This window comes from Lineus longissimus, chromosome 1 (assembly GCF_910592395.1).
Source record: "Lineus longissimus chromosome 1, tnLinLong1.2, whole genome shotgun sequence".
Classification (NCBI taxonomy): Eukaryota; Metazoa; Nemertea; class Pilidiophora; order Heteronemertea; family Lineidae; genus Lineus; species Lineus longissimus.
This window is the reverse complement of record NC_088308.1, coordinates 17956936-17974925: the sequence shown is the minus strand read 5'-3', so window position 1 is coordinate 17974925 and position 17990 is coordinate 17956936. Positions and strand designations below refer to the sequence as shown.

General features: G+C 40.6%; 1 protein-coding gene across 1 annotated transcript; it reads left to right on the top strand.

Moving 5' to 3' along the window:
• Window positions 1-263: 263 nt before the first annotated feature.
• LOC135489523 (zinc transporter 7-like) lies at window positions 264-17486 on the top strand. Its single transcript, XM_064774913.1, has 6 exons — window positions 264-317; window positions 398-473; window positions 6525-6569; window positions 8137-8214; window positions 9680-10151; window positions 12512-17486. Exons 2-6 carry the CDS (start codon window positions 431-433, stop codon window positions 12645-12647), a joined length of 774 nt encoding a protein of 257 aa, XP_064630983.1. The 5' UTR covers window positions 264-317; window positions 398-430; the 3' UTR covers window positions 12648-17486.
• Window positions 17487-17990: the final 504 nt, after the last annotated feature.

Below are 17990 nucleotides of genomic sequence, written 5' to 3'. Positions count from 1 at the left end.
TTCTTTAAATTAAAATGCTAACTCCCAGGCATACCAATTATTCTGGTCCGGTTCCGCCAGCCCCCCCCCCGGCCTTCAACTAGCGGACCGGATGCTTTTTCGCCAAGGCACCAAACCGCCCAATACACATTTGGTTATTTCCCCACCAGATACTTCAGAATCTGTTACGTGTCATAAACACCACACACCATATATTCTCACTAACAGCCAGCGTGTCCGTAGCGAGGCATTGATCCAGCTAGCAAATTGCATTTATTGAGGTTTATTCCGCGCGAGTATACCAAGATGTGAGCGGCCTGAAACAATGGTTACCGCAGGTAAATGATTACTGGGCATTGTTTTTTTGAGATGCAAATATCATCAGGCATTAATATTGCATTCCTATCTTTTTTTCTAGGCGCAATATATCAACAGATTCTTCATAACGGAGATGAGTGAAACGGAGACGAAGGATTCAGGCCAAATGTCGCCAGGTAGTTATTTTTTTAAATTCCACTTTTGTTTCCTTATATCATGCACCTACGTATATTGGGAGAATAATCGTGTCGCGGTATCGATATATCATTATTCACTTCACCAAAGGGTTGGGTGCCTTGCTCAAGGACAGGTTGAATTGGGCGTGGTAAAATCTATCAGGTGCCCTGACTATTACTCGGATTTTCTCATGGTGTAACCATCTGAGATTAGAATGCTCCTCGCCTAGTCCGACCCATCTGCACTGATATCATGTCCAAGCCTCCATATCGATTCTCCTGCCATATTTACCGTCATAAATCAGCCAAGGAAACGAGAGCGTTGGGCTATCATCTTGATCTGGACACCGGAATTTACTTTCCATCATCCTATGACTGTTTCTTTAATGGGAGCCCACTGACACAGTGTTTGCAACTCAGTGAATTAAAAACACTATTCTATAATTAACTTTATCAGTAATCGTTAAACAGTGTGCTTCATGTATATCATCGTTATGGTTGATGTCGAATTTCCAAATTTGCCAGAGGAAACGTTGAAGTATAGATTTGTCAAAGAAAATCTATGAAAAATCATGAAAGACACTTTTTCGATACCTGAAATTATCCGACACCTGAAATTATCCGACAATGTCAATGCTCTAAAAATATTCATTGCTGAAACTGTCAATTTTGGATAATGATTTTATTGTTGTTGCGGGTTTATCTGCTGGGTGCGAGGTATTGTACGTATTAACCTAGCACTTCAGTTCGTTGTTATTATTGGATTATGATATGATGGTTATTCAAATAAGGCTATGCCGTATTGTCCGTGACTTCGATCCCGACAACAGAGAGAGAATGGATTTGCATACCTTGGGGCAGAGGAGAGCAGTACGGACAGAGAAAACACCCTTTTATTGAGATAGCTCTGTATCGCGGCTGCCGTCACCATCGCTGTGCGTCAATAGTCAGGCGATAAGACACTCACTAGGAAACGTCTTCTGCGTTCTCAATCTTAGATAAACAGCCCGGTTCGGAGGGAGGGTATGATGGCCTGCCCTCTTCTGGTGAGATCATGGTAGTTGTTCTTATCATATCAGGAGTGATTGTTCGTCCATTTGGTCTTGAAGTCTGCCACACATGTTGACTGTGATTGTGAAGATAACCTTACAATATAGGCGTTCCTACTCTCTTTCTTTGCGAGACAGTCGGCTCTTTCGTTGCCTCTGGTCTTGCAGTGAGCTGGTATCCATATTGGCCACTTTTGAGTTATTGATATGTAAAAAAACTAACATTTCATGTTTCTTCTGATCCAAACCTAAAATGGAGACTCCATCTTCCACTTCCAACCTACCAACCTAACCAATTAAGGTCAGCGTTTAATTGGAAGCCATGTTGCCAGTAGCTGCCCTCCCTCGCTTGATGGTTTTGAGATGCAGTGTTGAATATCGGTGAACATCTGACCTCGCCTTTCCACGACCACAGTTTAACTGTGTATTGATTGATATCGATTTTTCCGCGGGCAGATTACTAGCCATACCGAATGAATCACTAATCGCTTCTGGTCAATAGCTGATGAAATATACTGTTGGGAGATATCGACATATCCATCTCCAACTACTAAGCGTACAGAGAGCAAAACATCGTCAATACAAATCGGATAACACATAACATTTGCGGGCCACAGCAAACTCCACGAATCCGCGTCTTCATAAGAACTCCTGTGTACTAGACAGGTCTGTCAAGCAAATTCAAGTTTTCGTCTTGTTTTTTTCCCCTCCTGACTACACCAGTACATGTACTCATGTTGTTGAAATTTATTCTGATATAGATAAAATAATGATTAATGTTTGGTAAAGATATACAAATATAGATGTTTATATTTCCGACCAACAGCTGGCAAGTAAGATACCAATCAATATACAAGTGAATATTGCATTGGCTTGTCACAGACAACTCCATGAATACGCATCACAAAAACCCGGCCCTATGTAGACTGACCTGTCAAGGGAATGCAATCGCGTCGTTAAAAGTTTTATTATCATCGATACATCAATCAATTGCCAGTACAGCTAGCAAATATAAAGATGGAAAATACGAAATGGATAAGGCACTGGCACGTGATGAATGCGCTGAAGACCTATTTTTTGTCTGTCAAACGAATGATACACGTGTCTTAGTGTTTTGTAGAAAAATACGTATATATGGCCGTCTTCAACCAGAACAGCAATTGTTAAAGCAAACCAATCGGGAGAGGCAAGGGGAGTTTTGAACTCTGCCAAAAATAAAGCTTTCATATCTGGGCGCTATTTCATTAGGGGTGAGGCTGTGCTGCAGACAAAAAGCCAGCAACCTCTAATTTGATGATATGATTATGCAGTTATATAACGATGACGGACATACACGTTAAGGCGGTATACTTTAGGTTAACCTGTACGATCATGGTTAAATCCATTAAAAAAACCCAGATTATATTACAGCCAACAACATGAGTACGCTAAAAAATATCAATACAGGCTGCTCTGTTTAACAGATACTGGTGGTTATCGGCAACATGGCTTGTACATTCAGATATCCTTTGCACCGGCCACTCGATATTTGCTCTCATGAACTGCTATTGACGATCTGACACGCGAGACAGCCGATTCTATTTCCGGTTAAGGTCGTTCAATGTGATAAGGGTATCGTATAATGACTAGAAGTCACGTGATTTTTTTGCAATAATTTGTCAACGTTTATGGAGTTACAGGGCCTTTCTGATTGGCTGTATCGACATCACAAAACACCATCATCTGTAAATTTAGGATTGTGTTATGATAACTGAATGATTGCATGCACTACTGTATGCATGTCTAACTGATGGTACACAGATGGATGCCATTACGATGATGCACTAAAAAAGGGTAACGGACCATTACATCGGATGCCACGATGTTTTTAACCACCAATATCGATCGGAAGACAAACCGATAGTGACAATCAATATGCAATAACAACCAGGAAGTCCACAGATGATTGCGAATGCAGCAGGACCGTTTTGATCATTCACTGGGGATAACAGGGAATCTGCTAACCCGCATAATAGGGAAATTAGCTCGAGTGCGTTAGCTATCAATATTACCATGGATATCGTCGTTGAAGCACATGTTCACCAACGTTAAGCACTACTAATGAAAACTAATGGCTTTATTTGTGAGTCGCTGAGGTACTGACGTGAAATACTAATGACCAGTTTATGATAATGGCGTGAACTTGATGCCCTGGATCTGTCGACCTTGGTATAGTTTGTAGAGGAGCTATGCGGCGCTAAAATGGTGTATTGAAATCAATTCTGTAATGTCACATTCTGAAAATCTGGTGAAGAATTTCCTAGATTGGATCAAGAAATAAAGATTCTTTTTAAACGTTAGCGTTGATGAGATACATTTACTCAGTCTTACGCGCTTCATTGATATCAATGCCATCCACAATCACCTCAGTCATCAAATTGCAATATTCTTAGATTGATAATTATTGCCACAGTTCATGAACTACCGTTGTAAATGAATGAACGGGAAGGGGGCTGCATGTGCTGTTTCAACTTGACAGCCCAAGGCCCTTTTAGTGACAGCCAGCTTTGGGGTGATACTAATGAAGGCAAAAATATTATATTCTGTCATTAATTGCACTAACCTACATGTAATATTAAACGCCGGAATGCGCTGCATCGACTGCTTAGCGCCATGCATTAATCACCATTCATCAATTATGAATATTTCTAGTGCAATTGCTTAATGGAACATTTGCTTTCTGTCAGGACTTTTCTGTCCTCAGGACGAACGGCTTTGTTGACACCTGTAGCTCAGCCTGCAGTCGAGTGATAAATCTCCTACTGGCTCAGGCGCGCCATCGACCTTCCTTACACTCGGGCGATAAGCGATGACTTCCAGGGATTACTAGTAGAAATGTACATGTACACGAGGCTACATACATACAAGCGATTCTCATCTACGGCGGTAAATCTTACAAACAGCAATTCTCGTCGTGGTCCATTATTTCTTTGTAGATACAGTGTCTTGCAATTACCAGAGCGGAATGAGCTAGATATACAGTAACATGCAGATTCGTGAATAATTCACACTAATTTTGATGACAGCATCCGCAGCTGATAAAGCACTTTCCGGGATGCATGAACATCACCTCCAATTTGCCTCGCAGATTCCCACTTAAGCGTATTTTTTATCAATTATGATGATATGGTGAATTACAAACAGCATGCAGAGATTACCCTGGTGACACAGTGCACGTATTCATAAACAAAATGCCAGTAGCCATCTCGAAATCACGAGATGTTCAAAGTAGTCACCAGTCTCCAAAAAGGAAAATGTTATCTGGAGCCCGGTTGTTCAAACATCATTATAGTGGAAACATTGGTAAAAGGTGCGAGCGCTTTTATTGTGAATGAGATTTACTGAAGGCGATAACGCTTTGAGCTAACGCTGGCGTTAGTCTCTAAAGTCGATTGAGCAACGCTGCCATTGGCGATGCAGATGTATGTGGAGGAATTCACCTCGGTGACATTCTGCGTCATATCAGCCAGGACGACATTTACCCCTTTGGCACTTATAAGTGACGCGTTGAAAAGGCTGTCCTGAACCCCGTTCTTACTTTTATCATATGAAGGATGTGACCGGATAATTAGTTAATGACATATGTCGTCTGATGTGCTATATCTAGAATCACCCAAAGCCATAAGACTTTTTATTACGCCTATTCAATTCCCAGGGAAGCTGCCGCCTATGTAAGATTTCTGTCAGCCTCAGAGTGGACGTTTGAAGGAATACCTCCCTTTGATCTGTTAATTCTCGCTCATAGTGTCGCTAATTACGAGTGGCTTCATCTCAGGTAGAGCATTTTTACCTGTCTCATATGGCAGCGAACAGCATTTTTCTGTATCAGTACCGTTTTTTACTTCATAGTCATACCAGCAGTAGATTAAAGGCAGTGTTCATCTACCTACCCTGCTGCTATCGTCCCATGTATCCTTACAAGCACCTAGCTTATTACCAGATATTACGAAATTCTACCAGAGTGTAGCCCGCTGCTGATAAGTGGAAGCTTCAGAACGGGAATCAAACTTACCACTGCTCTTGTTTCGCTAATTTTCACAATCGGTTGCTCTGGGAGAATTAGAGAAAATCATCCCAATAACGTTCCTCTCGACATTCACACATCTTCACATAATAAGTACCTTGTGGCCACTGTTGTAGTTTTTCGTTGCATTACCCTCGTGGATTCGGTCCTTTAAGACGGAGCTCGGGCACGCCCCAATACCAGCTCTCCAATATGTCGCTTGATTAAAGCAGCTGAGGCGATATAAGATGTGGAGGAAGGAGTTGGGCGAATCTTCCCTGGTAATGACTGGCCGTCATTAATCTCCCCTAGAACAGCTCAGCAAACACATGAAAGGGTCGTCCTTACCATCATCTTAGATTAAGTAATTACTCTTGGGGAAGTAGAACAACCTTACACTGTACACAGAGGAGCATGCTGAGATGGCAAGTGGAAACCGTGTAAGAAAGTAATTTGCATTTGGCTACAGTCATCATGGACCTTTCACTTTGAGATAAGCTATAATTATATATAGCTTGATAAAAGGTACTGGTGAGATAGTCATATTGTTTTATAAGGTTTGTGATTGCAGTGATCAGTTGGCCAAGGTCACCCGTTAATGTTCCACCTCTCAGTAAAAGGACTTGACTCTTTGTGCTTCAAAGGAAGGTAAAGGTACAATCATTTCTGATGATTGGTACGAAATGTCTTTGACCTGGTTTAACTCTGTACACCGTCATAATTCCTTTACTTTCAGGTTGGCGTTATTCATTACGATGAACACATTTGAGGTGAAATATTTTGAAAAAATCCCATCAGATGCATAGAACTGTCATCAATCAAAAACCCACTATATTCTTAATCACTTACGCGACTCATCGGCGCCAGTTGAATATCTATAATGCCATGCAAAGTCAATCTTGTATTTTTGTAAAGTGATATTTTGAAATGTTTTAGTCTGATAAATGTTTTTTCTTACAGTTGAGGCCAAGGACCAAAATGGGGTGAAAATCAAGGAAACAGGCGGTAGGTAGTTTAACATCTGCCTATTGACTGTTGTTCCCATTTGCGCTGTGGATATCCATCACCGAATCGACTTGGACTTGGGTTGTGTCCTCTTACTAGAAGAATAGGTCAAATAAGAATGAAATTTAGTAGGATGGTTTCAATAAAAAGTCACACCCTGCAGTCTATGACAGCCACTGAGAAACGATTGCATTCTTCCTCAGAGGAGATATGGTTTCCCGATGTATGCTGTATAGGAATTCAATACATTTTGTATCTTTGGAACATCACTGTTCCCTGGGGCAAACAGCTTGAATTGGTTTATGAAGATTTTGAAGGAATCTACTTGCAGGTTGACGCTATAAAGTGCAACGTGTCTGGACATTTGAAAATATGAATGTTGTGTATTGGATGATTAGATAAGAAACGTCGAAAACGTGGTCTTTTCAGCATTAAAAATGAGTCTGAAACGTTCCGTCGCCCGAGTGGTTTTGTCTTAAACACCGTAACGCGGTTTCGTTTTCAGAACCTTTTTCTATGTTCCAACTGAATCCATTTAATCGGTTTTGCACCTGTCATATTTTGAATGTTTTTTCACTACGTCTCGTTCAGTTTGTTTTCCTTCTTCTCATTTTCGAAGCACTTAATTGAAATCGATAGGCTCCTTCAGCATTCGTCATCTTAATCCAATATACCCGATAGCGCTGTAAGAACCGGAGACCTGTTTAGAATAACGGAAGAACTGCGAGTGACATGGTTTTGAGTGAGAATTTTCTCTTCTCCATGCTCTGTTCTCTCGATGGTTGTGCATATCGCTGCAGTTTGTACACAGGCACAATAATATCATTTTCATCTTAAGAACCCCTGAACCAGAACTTTACGAACTCAAGTACACACTGATTTCAGACTGTAATGAAGATCTCACCAAAACTGAATGTAACTGTAGAATTACCTATACATGTCCAAAACCACCTCACAACACTTGCGGAAATCGTTATTAGTGATCAGCATTTAGACTCTTGCTACATCGAGGAGGCGCATGGAGGGGAAAAGGCACATTTTCCTCCTGGTCACCTAAATACCACACCCAAGTTCTCCCTCTAAATCACAGTGAGCTCTATCAATACTTCTTCAAGCGCGATGCCATCACCTGTAAATTTTTCTCCTCGAGGCAGATTGCTGACATCTGCATAATTGTAACGAGAGATTATCCTTGTGCACACGAGAAGCATGGTTCTCAGAGGGATAACCACAGAGTGTTGTATATTGATGGGGCGAAACGCCGTCTTTGATCTCTTTTAAATGCTCTCAACTTACTATCATATATACATGCATTGTTCATAATAGGATTATTGCCTTCTAGTATGTAAACAGCGCTGTTGATGGGCAAAACATGGCTTGTATACACGTCTGGCTCTTGGGGATACCATACGTGAAATTATCTTTCATTGAATTCAATAATTCAATTCATTACACTTATGATTTCAACTGTATTTGATCAAAAATCGATGGCTTTTGTGACGCCATTTTTAAATACTTGTAAAATCAAGAAGAATGTCGATGGACTCTCATTTATTTTAATTTTTAGGAACGGGGTTAGATGAGATCCGTGTCGAGGTTGTGCCAGTTTCCCGGAAGTCATCATCAACCGGAAGTACGAAACTTGGTAAGGAATTACATCCGATTGTCTCTGGTCGTCGCCGTGTTCGTGCTCCGAATGAAAGATGAGCCTAACAGATAAAAGGTTTATCACGGCAACGTGATCAGAGTTTCATCTACTGCTTTTGCGTGTCACCAAATATCGATTGATAAGGTTTCAGCATCAGAGAGATTATATAAATCTTCCTTTCACTGGTGCTCAGATAAAGTCCCTCAGGTGGGAAAAACAAAAATATGTAGTTTAAGGAATTGATGCCGACCTGGAGGTATTGGTTGTCACACCGAACACTGCGAGGGTGAAGCTACAATGTAGCCCAAAACCCGAGGTGGCTGCCGAGGTCTTGTGCGAAAATGACAGTTTTCTACAAAATAACACTATACACATGACACATGCAGATTACCTGACGCTGTGACTGAACGGACAATCTATTTTGTTACCTAAAAAAGGAACCGCGCTATCATTGTTAAGCGTATACCCACTTCATATAGAATTGCGTGGTACTTTGACCATGTCGCTGAAGCTGTGATCAATCGTGGTACACAGATCGCGTGATCCTTTCTGATTACGCTTCCAGCTCGGTAAACGTGTGATCAAACGTAATGTGTTAGTTTTGTTGGCATCCGGCAGCGCCAGATAGTTGTCATCAAGGCCAAACTTCAAACCATCTGTACAAACAAAAGGAAGTCAGATACGTTTGTCGGTCAGGTGATGATAAGCAACAGGTTGATCAGTAAAGCTACCACTATACTTGATATGACACTGCGGTAATAAGCCTCATAATTTTATGTGTTAGCCCGACTAAATCTGATATGGTTTAAGGAATTGAACCCGAGGCGGAGGACCTTGGTTGAGTTACCAAGACACTCTCGGGTGGAGCTAAAATACAGTCCAAACCCGAGCCGATAGGCGAGGGTTTGGACGAAATTTTAGCTCCACCCGAGAGTGTCTTGGTAACTCAACCAAGGTCCGAAGCCGAGGGTTCAATTTCTATTCTAAAATACCTCAAACTTAAAAAGATAGGCCACGAAATAACTTGAATATGTGCGAATTTGGCAAATTCCATCCATCGCCTGCCCGGAGCGCCGGTAGCGCCGTTGTTTACATTATGTTACGGCAGCGCGTATAGGAAGTCCGGATCGGCTCGCTCAAGTGATGCTAAAATCCGCGCAAATGGGCTATTTGGAGCGTTATTCTCAGCAAATATGTGTAGTGCTCATTAAAAAACTTAGGGTGGTTGATGCTTCCTTGGCTGATTTGTGTTTGAAGCAGTGTTTTGAGAGCCTCAAACTTCTGAAGTGAGCTGTGTGCATGGTTTCCACATTTTAGTGCAACCCGAGGGAACTTTGGTAGAGCATCTTGGTTGCGTGTCCAAAACACTCCACTCTCAGAACGAGGCTTATGTATTTTCCATTTAAAAGTTGACTTTACGGTACCAAGGTATTTTAGAATTTAATTTTTGTTTGCTTCGCAGGTCGTGATGAACATGACAGTGACCCCCATCATCTTCACCACACGCCCTCTCAGCGTGACCGCCATGGTGAAACCCGGGGCAGCTACAAACGTCCCCATGGGGAGTCCATACATCACCATCCACATCACTGCCAGTCGATGAAGGGGCACAGTCACAGCCATGGCTCAGGTTCAGGAGATCACCACCATGGCCACGGGGACTCCTTTCACAGCAACCATAATCGGGATCGCCCTGGCTCCACGCGGCACACTGGCCACCGCCACTTTGAGTCCAAGAGGCTAGCAAACCAGGGTGATGTCATGAGTGATAAACCTGTACCAGATGACTACCTAGCCAATAGACCTCCCCAACAGCTCCAAGACGTAGCCTGTGCGGCCGTGTGTCCACATTGCAAATACAAAGTATGGACGAAAATTAGTTATGAGAATGGATGCATGCTTTGGACACTCGTCATCTTGCTGACCTTGATCGCGTAAGTACTTGACTAAACTATAGATTGGTTCCCAATCGTTCAGCAGATGGATACAGGAAGATCGCTGGGAACTTACTTTTTATGATGGAATGGTTCAACTCGAGATTGTCCTTCTCTAGACGGCCAAGGTCACAGCAGCAACTACTGTTTCGTGAGAATATAATTAATAAGTTTCATATATACATGTATTTGATTGATGGCGTTTAACCATTTTGGCGTACCCTGGATTCACAGCACATTAGGCTGCTTTTAGACTATCTGCCCAAAATCCAACAAACCTGACAAAACAATAATGTAATAAAGCTACTCAATATCGCATACCATCTAAAATAACGGCCACGTTAATTGCCAATATGATGAATATGGAATCCAGTTCTTTCATAGCTGCTATGCCTTAATCGAAAGCTAGAAAACTCTGGCAATCTCTTCGGTCACACCAGCTCAAATCAAATAAGTCGCCAAAATTACAGGGACGTCAATATGCCCTCCTACAGAAAACTAAAAAATTCTTGTTCACCGAACATGGATATAGATTGATCTCAAAAGAACACTTTTTCATTGCCCATAGCTGCGAGCTGCTACCGGTGTGGCGTTGATGATGAAGGTGGAGTCCACTTGGCGAAAAGTTGAGTGGAAAGCAATTCATTGAAGTTGCAGGTTCTTTATCAGGTTATTGATAACATGTGTCCGGTGCTGACGAAATGGAGTGTTCTCCTTGTGGACACTTGAAATGTTTCCTCTGTGTGAGTAAACAGATGATATTTTTCGTTTGGCAGGCAACTTATCAACACCGAAGTTGCTTATTAGAACGTGACTTAGTCTTAAGCAAGACGAAGCTACCAACACCTGTACGATTCTATACAAGAATACATGTATGAAACTGATAAAGATCGTTTACAAAAATCTTATCAGAATATCACCAAGAAATGAATTCCCGAACACATCGTAGAAAGATAGGGGCATTTCATGGTTGTCGGAATACCTTAAAAGTCTTACTCTTTACTGAGACACCTTCTTGTCACTTTACGCTGTTCAAACAGAAAAAGAGCGTGTGAAAGATACAAAAGCTTTTTAGTTATGGCCATCACTTCCCTAAGTTTTTTGTTGTTATTTTATAACAAAAGCCTTTCTTTATATTCCTATGATAAAAGGTGCAAAGTGGCAGGCAACAGAGACGTGAAAGTGTTCTGTAAACAAAAAAGAAAGCTTGCAAGTGTGCGTGTCTATTGTATCAATTATTTGTTTTGCATCACGTAACAACAACACCTCGGCATCTTCAGAGAGACAAGGTTCTTTGATGCAGGCATGCCTGTCGCCGCGGGCTGTGCTGTCAGACTGATAGCCCGTCTGCCATCAGCAAGCTGATCCCCCAACCACAAAGCTGTTCTATAGGCGATGAAAATACGATAAATGTTATCAGGTTGCACCGTCAAAGGAATGTGACACCAAAACCATCAATGTGCAATATAATTTATAGATATGATCCAACATGAGCTAATGAACATGACCAATGCAATATTCATCTCTCTTGGTAAGCCTGTCACGATCATAGTCATCATAAAAATACCAGTTGGCCCAAAAAAAACCCCTCAGGTACACAGGAAAAGGAAACGCAGATGAATGTATTGGATTTTGATTCATTGTGAAATGGCGTGTGCGCGCGGTTTCGTTCATTTCGATCCGTTTCCGTTGGTTTCCATTGAACATGTTCAAAGCACTTTGCTTCTAATGTAATCGAGCAGTTATTCCTTTTAACGAACGGACTCGTTAGGCAAAGGTTTTCCGCTTTGGTTAGTCGTTCAGCCATTCACCAGTCGGAACAGGATGCTGAATTTAAAATGATTCAAGCCATGGAGACGTGCTCATGATTAATTGGCCGCCGCACTAACAGTCGTTCACCGAAGTAATTGATGAAAGGTTCCATCAAAATTACTCACAGTAGTTCACTAAAATATTCATTGATAAAAATCCTTCAGAAATATCAGATAGATTTGGTTGTATTGATTAAAAGGCCTCAAGGGAGTATTTCTCGCGTCTGTTCATGTGCATACGTGTTGCAACTTCTCATCGAAAACTGTGTTGGCTAGTCAGAATGTTAAATGTCAGTTATCCTGGTGTAACAGCTGTAGTTGTCCCCCATATCTTATTGTTTCCATCCATAGGTCAGTCAGAGAGGACATGGGTTTCAGTAAGAGACAACTCAGAAAAACGTGTACATCTTTTTATCAGCGTTCCCAAGCTGTGAGGGAAACCACTGCGAAACGGAAACACTTAAAAAACGTGATATAGGTGTCAACGTTCTAAGCGTCGCCTGATAGAAGTACTCTTACACATACATGTATGTCTTCATTTCGTTTCAGATTTGTTCCTTGTGCCTTATATTTACTGTTCTTCGACTCAATGAAGGACGTTGTTCACACCTGTCCCAAATGTGAACAGATCGTCGGCGTCTACAAACGTAGTTTCAAGACACCTGAGCTTCGGACACTTGGTTAGAAATTGCTACAAGGATTGCGAACAGGCGCAACGAGGATGGAATGTACCATGTGGATTAACGGAGGGTGTACCGCGTTGGGTAGGGGCTGACTGCTATATCTCATGTCATACAATATACACTTTTTTCATGGTGTGATATTGAGAATCAGGCAGACAATAATATGGAAAGATGGATAGCATAATAGATACAGTCATGTACAAGTGATTGCGAGTTGTTTCACTTGCGGTCGAGAAAACACGACGGATGAGAACATCGCATCAAATGTTTGTTAACGGGCATGTTGATTATAACAATACATGTACATTTCCCGATCAAATGCTTATGACAGGTGACCAACATTATAAACAAATGCTGAAAGTTAGAGTGTGGTATTCGACTGAAATAAATGCGGATTGTATCCGGCATATCGAGTGTTGGAAATTAACCATATCTGATAAAATTGTTGCTACATGTAAATGCATTTAGCCAAAAGCTTATTTATTTAAAAAATCATGTTCTGCTTGCGTGGGTACAGTTTGAGAATATGATCATATTCTTATGACGGATGACCCTTATCAAGTGCTATTGGTAGATGACATTTTTTTTATAAAATGCTATGCTAACTGCAGGTGACCATGTTCGATCTTATGAAAAATAATCCAGGAGAAGCAATGGCCATGACAAGAGATGTTGTCTCGGAGGTAAATGACCTGTCATTTATCCTTCGATTCTCATCACCCGTGAAGGAGATACCTTGATATACACGAGATAATAAACAAAGTAAATCTTATAAAGTGTGGGTGTCCTGGTCCGCGATGCTCTATCGAGCAAATGACAGAGAAGACAACTTCTTGGTAGTGTGCGAACAGTCGCATTTGTTTGCTAACACGTTCGATACAGCTATGATGTATGACTCGATCGATTACCAAATTCCGGAATTCTCAATATACGCGATACTTTTAAACAGGTTCAACGAGGATTGCATACAAATATGTAGATATTTTTACACCCAGTGGCGAGGGGCTGTGACGACTTTGCATTTTTATATCGAGGTTGGTTTAATTTTGTATTTCGCGTATCACTATATAAAAAAATATATAGACAGTGTGACCAGTGCTGCTTTAAAAATAAGTGTGGTCCGTCTTGTTTTGATATGTTGGTGAAACATGAATAAAGTGTTGTAAGAATTGTATCATATCATGAAGTTTATTGGAAGGTTGGTGTTCGACCAGCACCTCAAACATATTCATTTTAAAGAATCGCTTTTGACGTATTTTCTCCTCAAGAGAAAACTTGAGGAATGTTTGCAGTTCGTCAGATGCGACAGGTACTCCTGGCACGAGAAGAATTCGAGTTGGGGTGGAATAGTAGTGGTGTTCGTGGGTTGGTGAGATTTTATACTGAGTTTGTAAAGGATTCTGAACCTAAATAGTGGAAAACACCATTTTGTGGATTTTCTAGGTGTATCGAACGAAATCTCCTAAACGACTTTGTATATGGGCACCACAGATTCGGACTCATGAGGGATATTTTATCCAGGTGACCTAGAACCAGATTTCTTATATTGTAGTTACATGTATGGTAACACAGGCTTAATGTGAGTTCGCGTTACGGGACAAAAGTGATTTTTTCAAATTCCAGTTAATTCTCGTCTTTAAATGTTATATAATCGTTGTCATTTGTTTACTTGTTGATAAAAGTTATTTTTACAAACCTCTTGTTTGAGGCTATAACTCGCCATATATACTGTAAAGTTCGTTGATTATTCATTTGTTAAAAATTTTATTATTTCAAATTTTAATGATGTTTTGGTGTGTACTATGGTCTTCATATCGTAATGAGGTAAAGAGGTTTAACAAACGACATCCTTCAAACTTTTCCATCGAACTGTTCCCGATGCGTTGATCATTTACTAATCATTCATCCTGTTCATCACAGGCGTAGATCTAAGTTGGGAAAGCTTGTTTCTGGAAACCATTAGACTGTATCATTCAAGTTAACTTCAGCGCCTTGAAGAGGCTTTTCTTGCACAAACAAACCCACGATTTCGGCTTCTTGCAGTAACGGTAATCGAAATCCATATGAAAGGTTTTAAGAAATAATGTTAAATACGAGGGTTTCCGACTCCTTAATTTAATGTTGATAATTTTTTTCTCAAGTTAACAATATTCTTGCTGATCCTATGGCATGCAAGGCGGAAAACAGATGTATACGCGCTCGTTGAAAGACATGCTGCATACTGAGTCTATGAATTGTGTAATGCGATATCTAAAAGTATTGGTCCGAAGTGCTCATGTTTATACTCCATTATGGGACTGGATTTGAGCATATTTTCCTACAGGTCAACATGTAACAAAGATACGGTATTATTCAGCGGTGTGCTATCGGAAATGACGCAGGTCCGTTCTCCCCTTCGCTTGCAGGCATCAGCTGGGCAGGGTTCGGTGTAACCGGGTATCTTGTAATACGATCGGCTTTTGCTTTGCTTTTACTATTAGATGTAGAAAGCATGAACAGCTCTCTTTTCACTTTAACAAGGTCAGAAGCAAATATAAATAGCCGATTTCATTGACTTAAGAGGAGTACTGCCGATTACGACTGAACCAATGGGAAACAGAGGCTGTGTTTAATGTCGCTGTTGACGAGTTGATGACGAGTTGATCCGATTCTCGGCCATAGTGGCCAAGAGGTCCCTCGTTCAAACCCCACATGTGTAAGATTCAAGGCAGGTACAATGGATGAGACGCTGGTTGTGCTGCTCATCGGATTCCTACTGAAAGGTTTCGGAGTAATGTAAATCGCGGTTATACGGACAAGAGTGTAAATTCGGATGATAACCTCTACGGTAGCTACATGTAATATCAGACTTAACTCCAACATAAAACACTTTTTGTATTATACACATACTTGCACAGGGTTTTATGCAGAGTCCACATAGAAAGTCACTCACAAGAAGAGAAGCGACCGACGACCAGCGCCGCCGGAATTCGGCATGGGTGCTGAGTTAATGCCTTAAAAATGAACTGTGGCCTTTTTAAAATTGACAAGAGAGTAGGTATTTCTGCGTGAGAATGTTTTAATTCATTAAGTGTATCGGCTATCACCTTAATCACAACGGCTCACGTACACTTGCATTACTTGCGAAACACGAAGCATCACTTGGCATTATTAAAAAAGTTTAGCTCAAAATTATTGCTGTTTCTTCCACGAATAACTGCTGTTATTAATCGGTACTATATTCTTCATCTTGATTGTCCGTTCATTAAATGGGACACCTCTTGATATCTACTGAAGGTTCGGTTTTACTGCTTAGATTGATTTAATTGGTTCACTCTTGTGGGGCGACAGAAGTACTTCACTGCATTTCAACCTAACGATGGTTTCTTCGCATAATATTATTATGGTAAATATGTTTACGCAAATTGCTAGACACAAAACATTTGCTTCAAATTATCGAAAAAAGCATTAATATATTTATGAATACCAGGAAATTTTCTCCTCATAGCTGATACATTTGAGAATGTCAACCGGTCAAAGAAAAGATATAATAGTCGATGTTTAAATTCAGTTTATTAAGATCGTGTTATGCAGAGGTTGAATCTCACTTTTTTCATTGGTGTTGGTAATTAATGTTTAAACTGGTTGCCTTATCATTCGTCAGGACCATTATTATACAAATGGATCATATCATTAAAGGTATTTTTATGACTTTGTAATCTTTCATTCCTATTTTTACAGCCTCATATTTGTATGACTCTCATCTAAATTATCGACTATAGGTATAGCTTTTATACTCAGATAATCATCTAATGGTGTTAGACGCACACAAAAAACTGCACTGGTGCGTTTGCGGAGTTGAATTTGACAACAATGTTGAAGACACAGTTGGAAAAGATCAGGAGAATAGTACGTTTTTCACCCATTTGACTAATGTAGTTTACAGCTTCTGTTCGTTGTTGTTTGCGATGTGAGGCCATCGCTACGTCAATAACTCTTGGCAATTGCGCAGTCGGCGGATTGGATTGTCATGTTTGGTTTGTACGAGCAGGACTGCGAGATCTCGGGCTAACCATGTATCGGGACTGTGAGATATCGGGCTAGCACCCTATAAGAGTAATATTTCGATGAAATCTTTTGAACCTCAGTCATTTCTTATCATCAGAACAAAAGAATTGAGCAGAAAAGAGTCCTTTTTTGTGGCTAATTTCGCTACCTACAGTCTAAACTAACAACCCAGCCACACGGATTTCAATGTTGTTCGCTAGTAGAGATTGGGATCTAATTTCCCTAGAATTCTATACGAAGGGGAAGCCAGCCTAGCTGCATTGGGTGACGACTGGGCAAGCCAGTCATGCTAATGGATATTTGCTTTGGACCTTAGATCTCATAGTTACTGCGAGGGCACTCACAGCTTCATCTTAGAATTAGTGTGGAAGAAAATTTGTACAAAATGGCCTTGAATGAGCCGATGAGAACTTTCGAGCCGGTAACGGCAGTAGAGGCATTTACCAAACATAAAGGTCAAAACCAAAAATATCTAACTGCTGACCTGATACCGTTTATGCGTCTTAGAATTGTGTTCGGCTACATGTACATTTGCACGCAAGCATAGTGTAATGCTGCATTGTGCATTCATTCTCATCTATACATTTATAAAGTATAAGGTATAAATGCGTGTAAAATATTCGTGTGCGGTGTTGTGGTTTCTACATTTTGGTGTATTTTCGTCAATTTTCTTCAAATAAACTGTATCGGCTATTGCAAAGTGCAGAAATCTATACATTTTGCTATCTGCAGGTTGGTCATGTTATGATGTGACGTATTGACTATTACACCATAATAAATCAATTTTCGCTCAATTTAGTCTCACTCTTTTTTGTACTTCGGGAATGCACCACCGGACCTCCAGGCTAAAGAACATTCAAAAGAGAGAGTTCTTTGAAAAAGCAGACTATATAGCACAAAAACATATGTTATATAGTTAAAGCGGTGTTAACCCGGCCTCTGGTGGTGCCCAATTTGGAATGAATGGAAATAGCTCTTGACTTTTTCTTGTACATCCCTGTTGAATGCATGGGAGATGTAGCGTGACATTTTTTAATGCATTCCCTGTTGCTAATGCACTTTCAGATGGATTTTCCTAAAACGCATAAAATGGTGCTATAATTTCTGCACGTGGTTGAATTTGTCTTATGTATTCCTGTTGCTGAGATTGTGGTATCACTTAAGTATGTCTTTGTTGCTCTGGTGTTACGAAAAAAAAATCCGAAAATCCGAACACTTGTAGACCACTAAAATATTTCCTCGTGTTGGAAGTGCATCCATTTTTTATTTGACCTAGATGACATTCCGCGTCAACCTTG

What these genes read in the sequence shown, in the direction of transcription:
- LOC135489523 (XM_064774913.1), top strand. Translation starts at nt 431, where the DNA reads ATGAGTGAAACGGAGACGAAGGATTCAGGCCAAATGTCGCCAG. An exon ending in GAAAATCAAGGAAACAGGCG is followed by an intron (nt 6,570 to 8,136) that starts GTAGGTAGTTTA and finishes TTTAATTTTTAG; the next exon opens with GAACGGGGTTAGATGAGATC. An exon ending in AACCGGAAGTACGAAACTTG is followed by an intron (nt 8,215 to 9,679) that starts GTAAGGAATTAC and finishes TTTGCTTCGCAG; the next exon opens with GTCGTGATGAACATGACAGT.